General features: G+C 36.0%; 2 protein-coding genes across 3 annotated transcripts in view; both read right to left on the bottom strand.

Annotated features, from left to right (window-relative positions):
* The window catches only part of LOC311290790 (uncharacterized protein), a 155,643-nt gene that overhangs the window by 8,434 nt on the left and 125,194 nt on the right, over nt 1-22,015 (bottom strand). For both annotated transcript variants that reach the window (XM_084409498.1, XM_084409499.1), the window contains 14 exons: nt 13,678-13,848; nt 13,168-13,341; nt 12,806-12,976; nt 10,936-11,109; nt 10,397-10,564; nt 9,610-9,783; nt 9,290-9,460; nt 8,637-8,810; nt 8,317-8,490; nt 5,608-5,778; nt 4,040-4,213; nt 2,969-3,142; nt 883-1,056; nt 152-325 (listed from right to left, as the gene is read on the bottom strand). In XM_084409498.1, the coding sequence (XP_084265624.1) occupies nt 152-325; nt 883-1,056; nt 2,969-3,142; nt 4,040-4,213; nt 5,608-5,778; nt 8,317-8,490; nt 8,637-8,810; nt 9,290-9,460; nt 9,610-9,783; nt 10,397-10,564; nt 10,936-11,109; nt 12,806-12,976; nt 13,168-13,341; nt 13,678-13,848 (2,418 nt within the window). The remainder of the gene's footprint in view (nt 1-151; nt 326-882; nt 1,057-2,968; nt 3,143-4,039; nt 4,214-5,607; nt 5,779-8,316; nt 8,491-8,636; nt 8,811-9,289; nt 9,461-9,609; nt 9,784-10,396; nt 10,565-10,935; nt 11,110-12,805; nt 12,977-13,167; nt 13,342-13,677; nt 13,849-22,015) is intronic.
* LOC311290813 (NACHT, LRR and PYD domains-containing protein 12-like) overlaps nt 13,968-22,015 on the bottom strand; it is a gene marked incomplete at its 3' end in the record, with an annotated part of 49,621 nt that continues 41,573 nt past the window's right edge. The window contains exons 21-24 of the mRNA XM_084409526.1: nt 21,253-21,426; nt 20,935-21,105; nt 17,109-17,282; nt 13,968-14,148 (exon numbers count right to left, since the gene is read on the bottom strand). Of these exons, the coding sequence (XP_084265652.1) occupies nt 13,968-14,148; nt 17,109-17,282; nt 20,935-21,105; nt 21,253-21,426 (700 nt within the window). The remainder of the gene's footprint in view (nt 14,149-17,108; nt 17,283-20,934; nt 21,106-21,252; nt 21,427-22,015) is intronic.

Raw genomic sequence — 22,015 nt, 5'->3', positions numbered from 1 at the left:
GCACCTAAAATTAAGTGTGACCAATAGGAAATGCAGTTGCAGTTCAGGTGAAATGCTGCAGTATAAACAGTGTAACCTAAGCTCTGTTGTCTTTAACTAAACAGTAAACTTTAACCACACTGTAACTGCTGTAAAGTATAATGATACTAACTGTAGATTTTCCAGTTTGCATTGTGGGTCCTTCAGTAGATCTCCTAGGTTTTTAAATCCTGAGTCTCCTAGTTTATTCCCACTGAGGTCCAGCTCTCTCAGGTGTGATGGGTTTGAGTTCAGAGCTGAAGTCACAGCAGAACAGCCTTCATCTGTCATATCACAGCCTCTTAACCTGCATTATGAGAATGTAGCAAGAAAATAAGACAGAAGAAAAGAAGATAACTCTTATTCTGTAAAGTCACATCCTCTTCGTAAACAGACAAAACAAAACAGACATTCAGAGGAAGAGAGATCATCATTCAGGGCAGTACACTGCAACATGTACACTGAAAAAAACATAACTACCTTCCTAATATCCTCTGTCCAGCTGTTTTGGAGTGATGCATTCATCAAAATCAAAATTTGTTTATATTTACAAAATACAATTAAGTTCTCACAGCAGCTGCAGTTTTCCATATGCGTTTTATCCAAATAAACGGGTTATTCTCTACTGTGACAGGCGGATGATTTGTGTGCACAGTGTGCAGACATGACTAATCGATAATCAAATTCATTATTTGATTTATTTGATTATAAGCGATTTTTGTATGTTAAAATAAGGTTTATGTACATCCCTGTCATTTATTTCACCAGATCACTAAATACTAAAGTTGGTATTTTTTACAAGTATATAGCTTAGTGTTCAAGCAATTTTAAGCAGTTTGATTCTTGAATGTGAATGTTCCTCACCTCAATCTCTCCAGCTCACAGCGTGAATCTCTCAGTACACCAGATAAGTGCTTTGCTCCTGAATTGTTTAGTTGATTCCCACTGAGGTCCAGCTCTCTCAGGTGTGAGAGGTTTGGAAGTAGAGCCGAAGTCAGGGTGTGACACTGTTTCTCTGTAATACTGCATCTACGCAGACTGAAGACACAAAGAGAAAAGACAATGAATCAGAGCTGATGATCAAACTAAGATTTGTAAATATTTGTAATTCTCTCTTATCAGCATTTTGAATTTCAGAAATGTCAATAAGTTATGGCAGTGGTTCTCAAACTGTGGATAGGCTACTGCAGGGGCGCGGGAGATCAGCAGAAAGAAAAGAAAAAGCAGCCGTTGCAAAGGCGTTCAAGTGCATGAATAACAGTTAGCGCTCTGTCTTTATAAAGAGGCATCGAACGGCAACTAAGTTCAGACTGTTGACTTGTCACCGTTGGAACAAGCCCAACAGAGAAGTTGCTCGCCACATAAAAGCACCACATAAAAGGGGGGGGGGGGGGGGGGTGTCATGGGGGGTTAGGCGGCAGATCTTTTTTAAAGGTTTAAAGGGGGGCACGACCGAAAAAGTTTGAGAACCACTGACTGAGTTAGGGAATGTTTTTTCAAAATGCAAAAAAGTTTACACAATTTCAGATCAACTTCGAAAGGGGTTCTTCCATGTCAATGTCAACATTTGGGTGCTACATTTTTACAGTCTCTCTCTACCACCAAATCAGATCAATAATGTTGATGACATCATTCTGCATTTAAGTTTCCATTAATATTTTCTGTCAAATCAAATGCACCCTACATTTTTATACTGCCCCAGGCATGGGAAAAAAATGAGTTACTGGTATTGTAATAATTGGTATTGCCAGATAAAAGAGATCTTCCATGCTATCAGCCATCAGCTGATTGTTTAACAGCTTACGATCAGAGCTGATTATATCCTGTCAATCAAAAGAGGGAGGGATTAAGATAAATATCAGATGATAAAGATCGGTGGCCGAACAATTGGTACATCACAATTTAATTTGCTTTGTTCTGGAACAGGCACTAAATTATTTTGCAGCTTTAAAAAAAAAGAAAAGAAAAAAAAAAGTCATGTTTCAAAACTCTCAATTAGACACCTCCTCGGGACAGTTTTTTCAGTCCCGCTCCCAGCCCCTCCCACTAGATTCTGTCCTGCTCCTACAAAAACATATGTAACCTTCTGCGGCTCCCCACGCATACTTAGATCACTACGTCCATGAAATTTCCATTAAATAATTTCAAGTTACATGTCGCCTTGCCACAACATCATAGCACATTTAACAGAAAAGCAATCATAGGCTACTGTGTGCATGGTTTGGCATGGCAGAATACATGCAAAAACCGCTCCCTTTATAATCACTATAAAGCTGACATCACACAAAACTTAGTTATAATCAGTTAAGTTGACTGCACAAAAAAATATTTGTTTGTGATATTGAGGGGACTCATGAGAGTGTGAACAAAATCCAGCACTGAACAAAAACTATGGAGTTTTGAGCAGTGAGTGGATTAACTTAAATACATCTGATTGGTCACTGCGTAAAAGAAATCAACAGTCTGTGATAGGCTACATTGCTCGATGCTGTAAAAATAAAACTCTGCATTTTCTTGCATTTGTAAATCAATTTATTTTTATTTGAGTTGTTCCTGTTACTTTTGTGCAATAGATGAATAATAATTTCTTTGTTTTTAGATATCTTATGGATGAGATCCCACGGGATTGCAGGTCTCTATCCACAACCAAATATTTGCACACATCAACATACTTTAAAGTAAAAACTCTGTAGATATAAAATATAAGCTTTTGGAATTAAAGCATATACAGTATGTGTACTTAATTTAAATTATATACAATCTGTGAAAGTAATTTTTATCTAAATGTGTATGTTATTAATTGTTTACTTAATTTTAATATATAACATTATTGTCTGCTAAGAGAAAAACTGCTCTGACTCAAACAAATGAGGGAATGGTATTATCCACTACTGTAAAAATAATATTAAATGTAATGTAACATTTTATGTCACTAAAACAAAATACTTACATCAGTGTGTTGAGTTTACAGTGTTTATCCTGCAGTAGAGCAGCGATCTGATACACTCGTGTGTCTCCTAGGTCACGTCCACTCAGATTCAGCTCTCTCTGGAGTAACGGGTTTTTACCCACAAGTTCTGTCAAATATTTACAGGCTTCCTCTGCAGCAGGACTTCTCAAAAACCTGCAGAAGGGAAGATGAAATTTAAATGTCTTTATGGCTTTAAGCAATATGTGAGAAACATCAGCACAGAGAAAACTGGCTTGTGAAACTGCATGTTTGTGAACATCTGGAGACTCACAGAACTGCTGTAGAGAGATACAGTGATGCAGTGAACCTGGGCTTGATGGCATTAAACTACAGTTTCAGAAACATTTAATACCATACTACTGAATACCATCAGTACAATTCAACCCTCTACAATGAGAGTAAATTTTTACTCTGGGCACTAAATAATGTCTATCACGACACATTGGCTAATCAACTCAATTTACTCGCCAGTGTGTGTGTTAGAGGCAAAGTATGAGTTTGGAATAGTCAGAGTGTTCAGCAATTGAAAATATATCTGAGCGCTTGAGAGTTTCGCTCTCCGTCTGTATTATTTCAATTCAGCTCAATGGATGCGCAGCCAGCATAAGGATTGTCCACATGAGCACCACCAGCCCTAATTTCAGTTAAAATGACAAATATGTATGCATACCAAGTTTTAGTTCTAATTACTAAAGTTCTATCATTAAATATTGCTTGATTATCATTATATAATGCTTGATTGACTGATGTTAAGAGTGTACGTTCAGATATTTAAAAAGCTGTGGCATTTTACAAAGACAAGCAGATATTGATGGAATCAGATATATATATATATATTTTTTTTTTTATATTATCAGTCTGGTGAGTAAACAAAAAAATGTACTAGCCAATGGCGATTCTGTTGCCAAGGTGAGTGTAGAGGGTTGCAAATGTATCTAAACAAAACTCAGTAACCCCCACTACAAGACTTGTGGAGCTTATTGTATTACACATATTTTCTATTAATATTTAGCATGCATATTTATTTTGTGTTATTTCATCACATCTCACCTCAGTGTTTTCAGTGAACACTTCTGATCCTGTAGTAAATCACTGAGCTCCTTCACTCCTGATTGTCCAGGATCATTTCCTCTGAGATCCAGCTCTATCAGGTGTGAAGGGTTTGATCTCAGAGCTGAAGCCAGAGCTTTATAACCTTCTTCTCTGATACTGCAGTCTGAAAGTCTAGAAAAAAAGGGAATTTATAAAATTCATCAAGTTATTATTTTATGATTAATATAATTAAACATATTTCATACTGTTTAACAGTGTTGGGGAGTAGCTAGCTACAGTACAAGTAATGATACCACTAACATAACTACATTTTTTTGTATCTGGACAGTAGCTCAGCTACTTTAAAACATTGTAGCTTTTCCAGTAGCTAGATATTTTTTCGTAGCTGTGTAGCGCGACTGAAAGCTACACACCATTTTGCATTCTGATGAATCATGAGCCTGTAATGCACTGAAGCAGCAGAGTCTTCTTACTAGATAAACTACATTTGTTCATTACCACCATCTGTTGTTACGTCATGCATTTTGCGACTTTACAGTCAAACAAGAGATTGTCTGATGATTATAAAAAAGATGTACAGGAATGGATATTTCATGTGAATCGGCTGTAATTTATGCAAACCAAAGATTAAAATGCAGTCTACATTAAAGACTTAAAGCACATATGGAAGGTGAATAATAGTTTTTTTAATGTACTACTTATCCTGCTTTATTGCACTCTATATCAAATGTGTATTTCTATTTTAATTACAATAATGAACCACCATAGATTAATCTGTCCTGTTAGTTTTGTAATGAACCTAAAAGATCACTAATCGAACTGAAATAAAATTGCAATATAGTAGTGCGCTTATTACTTGGCAAAGGATGGTTGCGGTTAGCCTGGGTTTCCCCATACTGCCTTGCTCGCAGCGCGATTCTATTCACGCTCAATGAGACTTGGTCTGACGTTAGCCAGGCTAGGTTGCGGTGGGATTTCAAGCAAAGCGCGAGCAGCTCATGATTTGCGTCTCAGAGCGGCTCTTTTCACAGTAAATAGCCTACCGCATGTGCTGTGAGTTTAACCTGCATTTTTGATTACTCCTGTGTATCCAGTTTGAGTTTGCATACATTTTGTTCTTGTATTGATGTTACATTTGTAACATTTTGCACTTTGACAGTAAGTTTGAGATCAAACGATTGGGACACTTTTTGCCATTCAAATGACTGGGAAAAATTGTCCCAGTCAACCTGAATTCACCCTACTCATTGAAACCATAATTGCATTACAACATGTTGTTTTAAACCCCCCAAATATTTTACTAATAACATTATTCATTAACAAATATTCAGTTATTTGTAACAATGTCATTGTAAAAAAAAGAAGGTTCAATGTAGCTAGCTACTTTTTAACAGAAACTTGTAGAGTAGCTACAAGCTTGAATGTAACTTTACTTTAACTTTTGAGTAGCTTGTAGCTTGTCAAACTACAGATTCAGAGTAGCTTCCCCAACACTGCTGTTAAAACATAAATTGTACTATGAAAAAAAACATTCAAGTTAAGTGCAATCAAACAATAGTTTGTACCTGAGTTTCTCCAGTGTGCAGTTTGTATTTTCTAATCCGTTCTGGAGTTTCTTCACTCCTGAATCCTGCAGATTATTGTTGCTGATGTCAAGCTCTTTCAGACTGGAGTTTGATCTCAGGACTGTAGCGAGAGCTGAACAGCTTTCCTCTGTTAGACCACACTTACGCAGCCTAAAATGATGAACAGAAGAGGGAGAATTTACAAACACATTTCCAGAGACGTTGGTACATTTTGTAAAATGCACCAATAAAATCAACAGTCTTTCTTTAACCTTTATTTAACTGACCTTGTTTTACTGACCAACTTAATTGTGTTTTGAAATAAATAAAAAATGTGACGGCTGCATCACACGCTAAAAGAGTTGGGACTGAGGCATGTTTACCACTGTGTAACATCATCTTTCCTTTTAAATAAACTTTTTAACTGTTTGGGAATTAGAGTTTTGCAAGTGGAATTTTTGTCTAATCTCGCTTGTTACAAGACTTCAGCTACTAAACCGTCCATGGTTGTTGTTCTCTGAATCTCCTTTTCATGATGAGCCATACATTTTCAATAAGAGAGATCTGGGGCCGTATTCACAAAACATCTTAAAGGGCACCTATTATGACCCTTATCACAAGATGTAAAATAAGTCTCTGATGTCCCCAGAGTGTGTATGAGAAGTTTTAGCTCAAAATACCCAACAGATCATTTTTTACAGCATGTTTAAATTGTCACTTTTTGGGGCTCAGAAATACACGCCGTTTTCGTTTTCAATGAAGCTAACTTCGGCAGCTTGGTGTCATTTACACACTCATTAAACTTTGACGGGTGAGGTGCTGACAAAAGACGGTCATTGCAACATTGTAAAATGATGGCGCCATGGAGCCATGTGCTTTTTTTTTTTAAACTAATTTAATAGGGTTTAATGTTACATTATCAGCTTGGAAAGTACGCTAATTTGACTAGAAAAAGATTTAAGAAAGTTACAATTCAGGAAAAAGGTGGATTGGCAGAAGTACTTGCTTTTTGGTGTGTTTGCATTGCAGGAACTAGGAATTTTAGTTATAGGAACTCCTTTAAAGGGGAACTAAATTAGCTCCTACTACAGAGTAGGGTCTAAACCAGCACTATGGGTACTATAGTGACGTAAGTGTACACTGACTGGCTGAATACATGAGAAACGCAGATACTGAATATTTTTAAAAGATGTGTAAACACAGTTTAGATATACTTACTGCAAGCTTACATCACTGAGTTCCAACTGGTGGTGTGCATGCAAACAGGAAAATTACCCCAGGGGGATATTTTAAGAGTTCAGGTGCAAAAGCCTCTAAGTGCCATCTGAAATTTTCTTCTAGAATGATCATTTTTATCAAGCTTGTATATTTAAATTCAATAATTTCACTTAAATGGCAATGAAAATTACCTATTAATTGTCATTTAAGTGAAATTACTGAACTTAAATATATATGCTTGAATAAAAATTATCATTCTAGAAGAAAATTTCAGATGGCACTTAGAGGCTTTTGCACCTGAACTCTTCATTTATTCTTTATTCCCCATAACTACGCAGGTGCAAAAGCCCTTAAAGGAGCTGTATGTAGTTTTCAGCAGCCTCTAGCGGTGATGTTTCAGATTGCAACCAATAAGTTTACAAGCGCGTGCTCGAATTTATGAGCGAGCACTGTGGGTACCGGCCAGACTGAGACGCAACACACAAAGCATCACCACAACATGCTGGAAACTCAGGTAAACTCCCACTGCAACGTTACAATAAGAGGCTACTTTTATCAGCTTGACGTTGAACTAATGCTCCATGCTCGTACCATGATAAGTATGGAACCCTATTAACCGTGCCGAATTTTGCCACTGCAAGCACCACTTCACATTTTCTTCAGGAAATGTACATTCTAGGTTTGTAGATAAGGTTTCTCCATGATTCAAATGCCCTGCTGATGTTGATCCGTGTTTTTTACCCGAAGTTCATCCGATTCACGTCTGGCCTGACGAGCTTCAGCAGAACATTTTTATTTTATTTTTTATCAATATGTGGAGTTTGTGTTGGAGTCTGTGTTGTGCTGGGCGCAGGTCGTTTCTTAGTGTTATCAGGCATGTCATAAGTTGCATAAGTCATAAGTCCATGTCATAAGTTGCAGTGTCGTCGCTGTTGAGTGCAAAGTCAGTAGGCTAGACGAGGCGAGAGGCTCGGGAGCGCGCATGCAGGTGACGTCACTGGCGGTAAATCCGACCCGGGACCTTCACATAAAAATAAGAATACTTGCTTTCAGAGGTAATAGCAAAACCCGCAAAGTGGATCATTTTAATGTGAGATTACAACCCCTTCACACACAGACAATAAAAAAAGGATTCGTTTTGGTAGAAAAGCTACATACAGCACCTTTAAAGAAGGGTTTCAAACTAATTTTAGGTTAAGGGCCAGAAGGGCAGAATTACTCTTTTTTTTTTTTTTTTTTACCTTAGTGCGCTGACAATTACATTAATATTAACCATACAAACTACAATTTCTATCCGTCTGTATTCAGCGTCTGCCTGTGTTAACGTATACAAATTGTGGATGTTTTACACAAGCTGTTTTTTGCAGGTCCGGAATAGAGATCGGACAAAAATAAAAATAAATAAAAAAAGTTTAGATTTATGGTCAGTGGAGCAGAGCATCTCTATTTTTATCTTTTAAATGTACAATAACAAGTGAACACAATACTCACTTCAGTGTGTTGATTTCACAGTGTTTATCCTGCAGTAGAGCAGCGATCTGATTCACTCGTGTGTCTCCTAGTTTACGTTCACTCAGATTCAGCTCACTCAGGAATAACGGGTTTTTACTCAAAATGTCTCTCAAATACTGACAGGCTTCATCTGCAGCAGGACTTTGTAATATCCTAGAAACAAAGACAGTACATTGATATTTCACAACTGTGCACGGCACAGATGTGGTAAAAGAATATTGATGCAAGTAAGTGCAGAAATATAGTTTGATGGTTTAATTTACTTTCAGATAAAATCTTAATTTGTAGAAAACACTCACCTCAGTGTCTTCAGTGAATGGCAAAACATCTTTTGTACATTAATGAGGTGTTCCACTCCCAATTGTCCAGGATCATTTCCAGTGATATCCAGCTCTATCAGGTGTGAAGGGTTTGATCTCAGAGCTGAAGCCAGAGCTTTACAACCTTCTTCTGTGATACTGCAGTCTGTAAGTCTAGAAAACATGAAAACTTAGAATGAACACTAGAACTAAAATGAACACTGCTGTAAATACAGTCAGTTTTGAACTGTAAATAGTTGAGATAAGAAGGCATGTTGTGTAACAGTATATTGGATTAGTATTCAGTCTTAAGTGACAGCAGCCTAATAAACCTGCAGCTATCATTTTAATCAAAGAACAAAAGACAAAGAGAAAAACCCCTCACTGCTCTTGACTCAATAACTTTTGTAACTTTAGTTGTAAGCATTAGCACCTGAAAAACATAAAGCTGTGTTTGTTTAATTTGTCTTTTCATTCTATTGTATTGTGCCACCATTTGCTATTTATTTGTTCCTATTTTATTACTACAAAACAAAATAAAAAAAAACTATTCTTAGATTATCCTCACTTCTGAAGGCGAGTGGACTCAAATATATATAACTGATAAGCAAGTGTTGTGGTGTTGAGTGTAGCTGATGGTGAAATGTACTCACTTGAGTATCTCTAGTTCACACACAGGCTTCTTCAGTCCCTTACAGATCTCTTTGACTCCAGAGTCCAGCAGACGGCTGTTGTTCAGGTTCAGCTCTTTCAGGATGGTTTTAGAGGAGAGAACAGTAGCTAGAACTGAACAGCTTTGCTCTGTCAGCTCACACTTATTCAGCCTAAACATAAAAACAGCATAATTTATTATTCAGTACATATTCAACACACATCAGATCAACAGCTCTTCATATCTGCTCACACATGTGACTGACAGTCTTTTATAATCAATTAACAGAGAAGTTATAATGTATAAATCATGTTGACTCACTTGATTTTCTCCACTTTGCAATGAGAGTCCATCAAAAGAGCAGAGAGTTTCTCCCAATCCAGATCTCCTAATTTATCTTCACTCAGATCCAGTTCTGCCAGTAATAATGGACTTTTATCCAGAACTTTAGTGAGACGCTCACACGCTTCCTGTGCAGCATCACTTTTCAAAAACCTACAGGAAGTAGAATTACAAATCAGATAATATTCCAATTTTATGCCTTTTGCAGCTTCATCCTGAATGAGTCACTAAACAGAGTAGAATGATTTACTACAAGCATTTGTATCAATGAATTAAACCAAAATGAAATTTACAGCATGTAATAACCATAAAATATACATAAACATACAGAACGCAAACAAACAATATGCCATTTTCATGTATAACCAGTAAGAGAAAATACAGAAATGTATTTTCATTGTTTTCACTTATTACTTCTTTACACATAAAACAGAATATCTATAATTACAGTAGCTGATCAAAACTAAAACATGCCCAAAACTAATACTAACAGAAAATGATAATATGATATGATAATTTGTCCAAACACACACGACACCGCCAGACAAATACACTGAATCATTATCAGTAATTATATGCTGAACACAAATATAACAAAACTACTTATTAATGGAAATAATAGGGGAAATTCTATTGTCCCAGTGATCAGACAATAATATCTCGGCCACTGATATATTTTGCACCTCTAGTCTAGTGTAGTATTAATGTATAGTGTTGTGTAATATCTGGTTAAAATCATAGTTATGATAATTGTCTCGTTTATCACCTGATGGTCTTTAATTTACAGCGTTCATCCTTTAGTAAATCACTGAGCTCCTTCACTCCTGATTGTCCAGGATCATTTCCTCTGAGATCCAGCTCTATCAGGTGTGAAGATCTCAGAGCTGAAGTCAGAGCTTTATAACCTTCTTCTGTGATACTGCAGTCTGAAAGTCTGTGTATGAAAGAAGCTGTTAAGCACTTAATGATCTACACTACATAAGCAAAACACGTGTATAAAGTGAGATGACTTTATTTAAATCATAAAAAAATAAAAATAATTATTATAATTATTATAAAAAGCATTGCCAAATGCTTGGCAATTAGAACATTTGGTGTGAAAATTTACCAATATTTTTATTTTAATATTAGCAAATATCTGACCCCACAGACAAGCACAAGATGTCTTAATATAACATCTGCCTAATTTGAATATTTCAATTTCATAGAAACATAGCAATGTACAAAAATGGTAATTTCAATTAAATGGATGTACACAGAAAAGTACATTATCATGCAGAAACGTAGATAAATGAAAATACACACTTAATTTTCTCCAATATGCATTCAGTATTTTCCAACAGAACACAGATCTTCTTTATTCCTGAGTTTCCTAGTTTATTCTCACTCAGATCCAGCTCTATCAGGTTTGAAGGGTTTGAATTAAACGCTGAAGTCAGAGCAGCACAACCTTTTGCTGTAATACTGATATTATTCAGCCTGAAGAGAAACAAAACAAAGACAGGAAACATTCTTCAGTTTATTTCCATTTCCAAAGTTTATTTCCATTTTTTTAATGAACAGCAATGACAGTCTTAGGGTACGCTTACAACGATATGCTGAAAAGTTTTTCCTTTGAGTTTTCCGCATACAGACGACACCATTATCAAAACGATCCCCTTTCCCACAGATCCGCGAAACCGACTGAAAACACTGTATTCTGCTGCCAGTCCACTAGATGGCGATGAAAAACTGTAGACTAAATACATAATGCGCATGTGCATGATGTAATCGTCTTCACAGATTGTCAGATTCGCGTCTTTGCTGTTTACATGGAGACCGTTTTCAAAAACTTGCACTTTGAAACCCGTTTTCAGGCGCCCAAACGCAAAATATGGGGATCATTTTGACAATTGTCTGTGAGCGAAAAAAAATCTAAAGGAAAAACTTCTCCATTTTAAGCATATCGTTGTCGTGTAAATGTACCCTTAATTGCTTCTTGTATTATTGTGATTTGTAAGTTATAAGTGGCATAAATGCAGGTTTATGCACAACTGCCAGCCTGCAGGGTGAGTAGACTCCAGAAGCTTCAAACACCTGTTTGCTGCTCAACAGTGGATTTTTTTTCATAGCTGGCCTTTTAATAAAATTAATTTGTTTTACAGAAACATTCCTTAATAATCCTTTGTCTGACCAAGTTCTTCTTTGCTCACAAATTCACAAATCTTTTGACAGTTTGACAATCTCTATTTCATTTTCGCCAAATGATAGTTTTCATGCCTATTGTAAGACAATGCATTATTTCATGCTTTTCATCTTCAGAAACATCTTCCTTCCTCTGCATATTGCATGAGGACTGCTTAATAATGTGGAACAACCTCTTTAAGAAATGTTACCATTTACCTAAGACGACGTGGCAAAATACTATAAAACTTTATAGTATTTTTAACTTTATAGTAACTTTATTTAAAAATCCACAGTACCCTCAAGACTATAACCAACAAAGGTCCAGGCAGGCTCCAAGATGTCTGCTCTAGCACCGATATCAACTTTTCTTCTCCTGCCGACATTAGCCAGTCTAATGGACTTCAGAGACAATCCAGGTGCAGGAAGGAAAGATAGATAAAGCCCATAAAAAGCACTTCTCTCCATTTGATTCATAGAATTGCAACTTCACCATCAATGAACTGCTGATGTAACCCCTTCTGTCCTAACCGAACCGCATTTAACACTTCTGTCCTAATCAAGCTTTGCTGAGGCACTTCTGAAATGTCTTCCATGTGTTGTTGTCATGGTCTCAAACTCAGTTCCTGGAGGGCCACAGCCTTGCAAAGTTTTGCTCCAACCAGCTCCAAATGACATGTGCTTGGAAGCTTCTAGTAATGCGGAAGAGCTGGATTAGCTGGATCAGGTGTGTTTGATTAGGGTTGGAGTAAAACGGTGCAGAGCTGTGGCCCTCTAGGAACTGAGTTTGAGACCAGTAGAGACAGATCTACTTCTAAATAAACAATATTCTTGTCATGAAAAATGAGACAGAAACATCAATTGTGAGCGGGGTGGCCAAGCTCCACTCCTGCAATAAGAGCACTGTATCAAATGATACATTTAAATGTCAGTACATATTAGCTGATGACACTTAATATAATGTGGGATACTTCAATGCAATGTATAAATTTGAAACGTGTTAATTACTCACATCAGTGTGTTGAGTTTACAGTGTTTATCCTTCAGTAGAGCAGCGATCTGTTTCACTCGTGTGTCTCCTAGTTCACGTTCACTCAGATTCAGTTCTCTCAGGAGTAACAGGTTTTTACCCACAATTCCTCTCACATACTGACAGGCTTCATCTGCAGGAGGACTCAAAAACCTGCAGAAGGGAAGATGAAACAGGTTTAAAATCAACTAAACTTAGTGTAATCAGTTTGTTTCATTTACCTTGAAATAATTTTAATATAATAACCTGCACAATTTGTTGTTGCATAAAAGTTAGTGAAATAATGTTTCTATGAATAATTCACCAGCATATAATTTATGTTATATTATTTCATCACGTCTCACCTCAGTGTTTTCAGTGAACACTTCTGATCCTGTAGTAAATCATCGAGCTCCTTCACTCCTGATTGTCCAGGATCATTTCCTCTGAGATCCAGCTCTATCAGGTGTGAAGGGTTTGATCTCAGAGCTGAAGCCAGAGCTTTATAACCTCCTTCTGTGATACTGCAGTCTGAAAGTCTACAGATAGGACATTTATTTATAATAGGATTTATTATCCTTTAATATCAATATCAATATTAATATCACTGCAAAAAAGACTTCACTACAGTATTATTTTAAAGGGGTCAAAAGCATTTTTTTAAATTGTATAATGTTTGACTGCGCAGGTTGACTGCAGTGCTACAAAAATACTCAGAACATATCAAACCTTCTGTAACAGACAAAGCAATAGTGACACAAACATTGTTACTCACACTTGTATGTTGCGACAAAAGATCAAGAAAAAATGTATTCTCAGTTCACAGCCCCTTTAACTTTGAACAAAATAAATTTTCCTTAAACAAACAATCTCACCTGAGTTTCTCCAATGTACAGTTTGTATTTTCTAATCCGTTCTGGAGTTTCTTCACTCCTGAATCCTGCAGATTATTGTTGCTGATGTCAAGCTCTTTCAGACTGGAGTTTGATCTCAGGACTGTAGCGAGAGCTGAACAGCTTTCCTCTGTTAGACCACACTTACTCAGCCTAAAATGATGAACAGAAGAGGGAGAATTTACAAACACAAAGTACTTGATGCCAACATGTTTTTGTCACCAAATGTCTTTAAGATGCTTTAAATCTACAATAACATATGAACACAATACTCACATCAGTGTGTTGAGTTTACAGTGTTTATCCTGCAGTAGAGCAGCGATCTGATTCACTCGTGTGTCTTCTAGTTCACGTTCACTCAGATTCAGTTCTCTCAGGAGTAACGGGTTTTTAATGTAAAAAGCTTCAGTCAGATATTTACAGGCTTCATCTGCATCAGGACTTTGTAACAACCTGGACAAAGGAGAAGTATGCTGACATTACCTGCTACCAATGATGTGCAAGACTAGTCGACTAAACGGTACAGCTGCTAGTAGTCAACACTAAAAACAACAGTCGATTACACAAAGAAAAATAAAATACACAAGATTTTTTTTTATCAAATTACTGTCGTTTTAATGTTTCTGTGACGAGCAGAGCACGGCCCAGAGCCATGAAAACAGAGCTCGCATCCCAGGAGCTCTGGAAGGATAAAAGGAGTAACGACAGTGTACGACGAGAGAGGACCAGGGCTGCGTTTCCAGATAACGATGGATCTTAGCACTTACGAGGATTTTCTACGAGCGACTTTTTGAATGTTCATGTTCATTTCACGTGCGTTTCACAAAAACGAACTTAGCACGATCGCACGCAGCTGTGCTTTAAGTGCTACTTAAGAGTCGCTGTCCGTTTGTGAAGTGCTGAAATGTCACCTTGTAGAATGGCTCGTAATTGTAGCACACACTTGTATTTTGGAATCTATAAAAAGCACAAACCTTCGGGTGGAGACACCAGCAAATTGGCTGAACCAAAAAAAAAAAAAAAAAAAAAAAAATTATATATATATATATATATATATATATATATATATATATATATATATATATATGAAGAGTTCAGATGCAAAAGCCTCTAAGTGCCATCTGAAATTTTCTTCTAGAATGATCATTTTTATCAAGCTTGTTTATATAAGTTCAGTAATTTCACTTAAATGGCAATTAATAGGTAATTTTCATTGCCATTTAAGTGAAATTACTGAACTTAAATATAAGAGCTTCATAAAAATGATCATTCTAGAAGAAAATTTCAGATGGCACTTAGAGGCTTTTGCATCTGAACTCTTCATATATACACATTTTTCTAAAAGAGGAGATTAATGTCATTTTAGATGAGGTGGAGCTATACAAACCTATTATTTTCAGTAGGTTTAAGGGCAGTCAAACAAATAAACAACAACAAAAAATCTAGGAGGATATTGCTAGAAAACTGACTGCAACTAGGGGCATTAAAAGATCAGGGAAGGAGGTCAGGAAGAAGTGGCAAGCCTTGCTAAAAGGAAATGGGCACTGCAGAGGACAACATTTAATAAAACAGGTGGTGCCCAATGAGTCCTCCCTTCTCACAGCAGAGGAAGAAAAGGCATTGTCAATACTTGGCACAAGTGCTTCAGATGGCATTTGTGGTGGTATTGACATCCATGGAGGAGTAGGGGTAACTCAACCTGAGCCTGAGTCAGGTCCTTCATGCTCAGAGGAACTATCAGTTTCATCTGCCATCTCCCAGCACATCTCCTAGTCCTCCAAACAACCCTCCCAGGCCTCAGCCTCCATCTTCTGTTGTCCAGACTGCAGCCACACACCTCAGCAGTTTGAGAATCTTTGTAGTTGTAGTCAGGACATATGAGAGTGTCCTTACTTAACAGGGAGGAATAAGATGAAGAGGTGGTGGAGGAGGAGGTCAAAGATGGCATGATGGGACCACATGATGGCCAACCAAGAAATGCCCAATACATGGCACAAGTCATTGACAGATTTTTTTAGTTCATCCCTATTTTTCCCAGTCTTTGAAGCATATTTCATCTTTTATAAAACAATTTGTTCATTCATTTAATTTAGATTAAAATTATTGGATTAAATTATTTCAATTTTTTTGTTTTTGTTTTCTGCCCTTTTTAATTATTTCATTTAAAAAATTCATTAAAACAAAAAACGAGTAATAAAGTGTACAATAAACTTGAAGTAGGCTACAGTCGAAACCTTATAATCACATTGCACTTGAATAAAGGTGTAATCTGCCGGATGTCCTGCAGGTGACCTCATAACTCTGTCTTCTTACGATGCACTTAGGGATTTACGATTACTCCAGAGCACTCGTAGATCTACGATGATTTTCAAGTGCTACTTAAATTACATTGCTTTTGGGAAACAGACCGTAATATTAAGATCAGTCGTACGATCGTTTTTACTATCTTCTTTGGCTTACGATGCTTTTGGGAAACGCAGCCCAGGCCTGGGACATTTAAGTTGCATGTTGTTTATGTATGTGCAGCAGTCGGCCATGATGCACCTGACGTTTACTTTCGTTTTATTTACTTTGTCAATAAAACTTAAGTTTACAGTTCACCGGTTCCCCCTTCTTCCCTGAGCCCTGAACTTTGTTACATTTATATTTAAAGGCATTTTAAATAACACATTAAAATAAAACACTGGGGAAAATAATACCTTAAGCTGTAGGCCTACTCTTTTAATTTTACCTCAGATCTCACATGCGTTTTCTTCCTGTCAGTCGCGGTGAGCTCAGAAATGTCCGCGTTTGAAAGACAAGCAATGAGCGGGAGAATTTTGAATTAAAAAAAAAAGTTTTAAAGGGAAAAAAAGTTTTATGAAAGCTGTGACACGTCAAACTGGCATAATTCCACTGGAGCCATGCGTAAACATATTCAACACATGAACATAGGTGTGATAGCCAAAGCAATCAAATGCCAATCATGTCATTCACTTCAACTCTGAGAAAAATATCTTATCTCTGTGACGACAGCAACAGACATGTTCCCACTCAGTTCTGTTGAGGGAGAAGGCTTCCGAAAAGTCATAACGCAAGGCAAGCGTACTGCATATTTATGACCTTTTTAGCAGCATTAATTATGGGATTCGACTGTTTGATTTATTGTTTCAAATGGATCATATGTACGCACAAGTCTTTAGGGGGTTTCTTACTTTAGACTAGTCGAGTCGGTTACAAAACTTCCATTTAAATGACTGTCAAATTAGTCGAAGCGCACATCCCTAACTAACCTGCTATAGTGATATATGCTAATGTTGTGAAAAAGACTTCAGTCATTTCATAGCTTTTATAATTGTTTTTTGATAGTAAAATTCTCGCCCACCTAAAATGCTTTTAGGATTATTGAACGTTACTATTTTAATAGCACTTACCTCAGTGTTTTCAGTGAACACGTCTGATCCTGTAGTAAATCATCGAGCTCCTTCACTCCTGATCGTCCAGGATCATTTCCTCTGAGATCCAGCTCTATCAGGTGTGAAGGGTTTGATCTCAGAGCTGAAGCCAGAGCTTTATAACCTCCTTCTGTGATACTGCAGTCTGAAAGTCTACAGAAAATACATAAACACAAATTTTAATTAACATTGCACTGTAATATCAATAAATATGACTAAATCACACTACATCTTAACATCTTAACTGAATCAGATATGCCACAGTTTTATTCTGCTATTAATCACCAGGAATCTGTTATTGTTACATATGGGTGAGTTTGTTCTAAATTTGATCTTAAATTTAGGTTATTATAGTTAGCCTATAGGCTACATGTATTAATTCATTTTCATTAATATTGTATTTACTTAGGGATACAGATGACGCTGTAAAGTTATTATAAAGGCCTGCTCATGCAATGACAAATGTTCCTCAAAAAAAGAAGTCTGCACTAAAAAAAATTAAAAAAAATGGAAAAAGCCCAACCCCAAATTAAATTTTTTTTTTTTAGGGGTGTAACAGTACACAGAAGTCACGGTTTGGTTAGTACCTCGGTTTTGGGGTCACTGTTCTATACGAGTTTGGTATAATAGGAAAAATGGTCACACTTTAGTTTAGGATCCAATTCTCACTATTCACTATTAACTACAACTTTGCCTCAATAAACCCCTAATTACTGCTTATTAATAATTAGCTATGTAATTGTTAAGTTTAGATATGTGGGAGGATTAAGGGATGTAGAATATAGTCATGCAGAATAACACATTAATATGTGCTTTATAAACAGGGGTGCACATACGTTTTTCAGTCTGGTTCTCATGAGAGCACCTGGAGATTCGGTCTGGTGCTCACACAGCACAGAGTGTGACCCATTAAATATAACTATATATATATATATATATATATATATATAAAAATGACTAATAGTATTATTGCACTTTATTTAGTTTGTTTTTTGGTAACACTTTATAATAACTGCACACTATTAATCATTAGTTAAGCATTAGTAAACAGTTAATTCATCATTTATAAAGCATTAATAGACATTAATAAGCAATTTATAATTATGGCTATAAATGCTTTATTCTTGATTTATAAGCATATCTATAATGTGTTCAATAATTGTATTTTCATAATTTATTAATGATCAATTTATTATTTTTAAATGAAGTATTGCATTATTTACAAACCAGTTAATTAGGTGCCTTGTAAAGCGTTTATAAAGGAGATTTAAAGACTCGGTTATCTTCTAAACAGAAAAAGGAAACAAACACAACAGTGATACAGAACAAAAAAATATTTAACAGCCTTTAAAATCTCCTTTGTAAATGCTTTACAAGGCATAACTAGTCCTCACTTTAGATGAGCTCACAAAAATAGTTAACTGACCACTACTAAATGCTTTATAACTACCTGAATTAATCATGAATTACAGTAGAAATACATGTTAATAAACCATTTATTAACACACTAAGTAACTATTAGTACATGTCTGAATAATATGTATGAATGTACATTTAAATAATTTATTAATCATTTACTTACACTTTCTAAGTGATCTTATGAACCACTGACAACTCCCAAATAACTGGTTTGTAAATAATGCAATACTTATACAATAAAGTATGAAAATACAATTATTAAACACATTATAGATATGCTTTTAAATCAAGAATACAGCATTTATAACTTTATTTATTTATTGTATTTATAACTGTATTTATAAACTGCTTATTAATGTCTATTAAAGGGTTAGTTCACCCAAAAATGAAAATTATGTCATTAATGACTCACTGTCCATTGCCCAGAGAGCTAATACAGACATCATCAAAGTAGTCCAAGTGACCCCAGTGGCTCAATCTTAAGTTTATAAAGCGACGAGAATACTTTTGTGCGCAAAAAACAACAAAAATAACGACTTTATTCCACTATTCATTTTCTTCTCTCTGGGCCTCGAGTTTTTTTACGTAGTGTTTTAGCGCAGCGCTTCTGGGTTGTACGTCAGACGCATCACACACATGACCAGCGTCGGCCAATAGTGAGCCTACGTGTGATGTACAACACAGATGCTCTACGCAGTTATACTACGTGAAAAAACTCGAGGCCCAGAGAGAAGGAAATGAATAGTGGAATAAAGTCGTTATTTTTGTTGTTTTTTGCGCACAAAAGTATTCTCGTCACTTTATAAACTTAAGATTGAGTCACTGTAGTCACTTGGACTACTTTGATGATGTCTGTATTAGCTTTCTGGACATGGACAGTATACCGTACATACATTTTCAATGGAGGGACAGAAAGCTCTCGGACTAAATCTAAAATATCTTAAACTGTGTTCCGAAGATGAACGGAGGTCTTACAGGCTTGGAACGACATCAGGGTGAGTCATTAATGACATAATTTTCATTTTTGGGTGAACTAACCCTTTAATGCTTTGTAAATGAATTAACTTTTTACTAACGCTTAACTAATGATTAATAGCATGCAGTTATAAAGTGTTACCAGTTTTGGTAATAAAATAATAAATAAAATAATAAATCGTGTGATTATACCATTATATTTTAAAATAAAAAATTTGCAAACCTAAAACTCAGCAAGCTCTTATTTTGGCAGGTTGCCAAGAAGTAAGTATAGGCACTGCCAGTTTTAGCCTTTTTTTTTACAGTCTATGGTTTTAGCACTGCAGAGTGAAGCGTGTTATTAGCCATGTTTCCATCCAAAGTTGTGAATTAAACTTATGTGCAAAACTGCAATATCACATAAAACATTTGTGAATAGAGCAGCGTTTCCATCCAGTGAGTCTAAGAGAACAGAATTGTCACATTCTCATAAACTGGCGCTAAATATTCACTAAGAAAAGCAGGAAAAGCTACTTACTGTATATAATCATTTTCGCATAAGCCTATAATAAATTACTTGCGCCTCAGAGCATGCAGACGAAATGCAATAAAGCCAATATCTTGCTTTCTTCTCTGCAGTGAACTAGGGTTACATGCGTGACAGAGACGTTTGTTCTGCCTGGCAGCATTTAGTCCCCCTGAGTTAGTTGGTACAGTCCTCCTATAGTGTATTACAAACTAAGCAGTAAATAGAAAGCACTCTTTCATTAGTCATATTCTAGCAGGGATGATAAAAACAAAAACAACAGGTATTTGGTTACAATCCGCTACAAAATTTTATTTTGTGATATAAAAGACAAGATAAATGGAATAATGAAAAAAAGTAATTGTGTATTTGAAGTGTCAGAATTTGCTCCACTTAGGCTATATTTAAACATTCAAAGCTTATGCCTAACCCTCCAATACTTTCCGCAATCTGCTCCCTTTCAAAGTAAACTCCTTTGTTCGTGAGAACAAAAAGACACATTTAAAGTGTGCCCACTAGTGGACCTCTCTTCAAACGCTCAATACGCACATGAGCTATTCTACATGTTTTCAAACAGTTCATCCTATTTAACCAATACTATTTAGATTTTTTTTCTCATTGAATTAAATTTATCAAACAAAACCAGAGCTGCCCAATATCAATCTCCAAACCCTGTTCCAGATTCTTCCCCTGGTATTTAATGTCACTTAGCAAAAGAGTCAGTGAGCCACCAAGGCAGTGTGTTATTTATAACGGCAATAGCTCTGGGCATTTTGACAAAGTGTGAATCTTATTGGTTGGTCAGTTTTCTTCAAAGTGCAATGGAAAAAAATAACAGCTCTCCATAAAAGACAAAAAATTCACGTCAGTCTGAATGAACAGCAGTTTATGGTGAAATGTACTCACTTGAGTATCTCTAGTTCACACATGCGATTCTTCAGTCCCTCACAGATCTCTTTGACTCCAGAGTCCAGCAGACGGCTATTGTTCAGGTTCAGCTCTTTCAGGATGGTTTTAGAGGAGAGAACAGTAGCTAGAACTGAACAGCTTTTCTCTGTCAGCTCACAATTATTCAGCCTGAACACAGAAACACCATAATTTATTATTCAGTACATATTAAACACACTTCAGATCAACAGCTCTTCATATCTGCTGACACATGACTGACAGTCTTTTATAATCAATTAACAGAGAAGTTATAATGTATAAATCATGTTGACTCACTTGATTTTCTCCACTTTGCTATGAGAGTCCATCAAAAGAGCAGAGAGCTTCTCTACATCCAGATCTCCTAATTTATCTTCACTCAGATCCAGTTCTGTCAGTAATAATGGACTTTTACCCAGAACTTTAGTGAGACACTCACACGCTTCCTGTGCAGCAGCACTTTTCAAAAACCTACAGGAAGTAGAAGAGAATTTTAGATGAGATAATTTGTTATAATTTTATAACTTTTGCTGCTCCCATCCTGCTTATGAGTGGAGTTATAAATCAAATATAGAAAGATATATAGATCATTCCCAATAGTATGTTTCATAGTGTATGAGTGTGATGTAGGAAAATCAATTCCAGGTCAGGTTAGGAAATTCTTCTTATCAATTCCTTTCTGTGGATTTTAATGTGATTTTAAACCATTCAAGATGACTGAAGTACTTTTGTAACTGAATTTGTAATGCATATCTTACATTTGATTTCAGTTTCTGTACCTGAACATCTGAAAATCTTAACATTTGTATCTTTTAGTTGTATTTATTTGTGTTATTGCTTATGTGTTTATTTGTTCTTATTTAATTGCTGAGTATTTATTGTATTTAACGATGCTTGTAATTTAATTTAGTTAGAATAGCTGTTTTTGCTGTGGTATTTTTGTTAAAACCATAGGTAAAAGTTCCTTGTATAAGTTCTTTAGCTTTTAGATTTTTGTTCATGGTATTCAGCTGCAACGGAACATTTCGGAAAAAAGACTGTGAATGATATTGTAACAGTT

Source organism: Rutilus rutilus (assembly GCF_951802725.1).
Source record: "Rutilus rutilus genome assembly, chromosome: 5".
NCBI lineage: Eukaryota > Metazoa > Chordata > Actinopteri > Cypriniformes > Leuciscidae > Rutilus > Rutilus rutilus.
The sequence above is the reverse complement of the archived record's forward strand: the minus strand, read 5'-3'. Positions and strand labels throughout refer to the sequence as shown.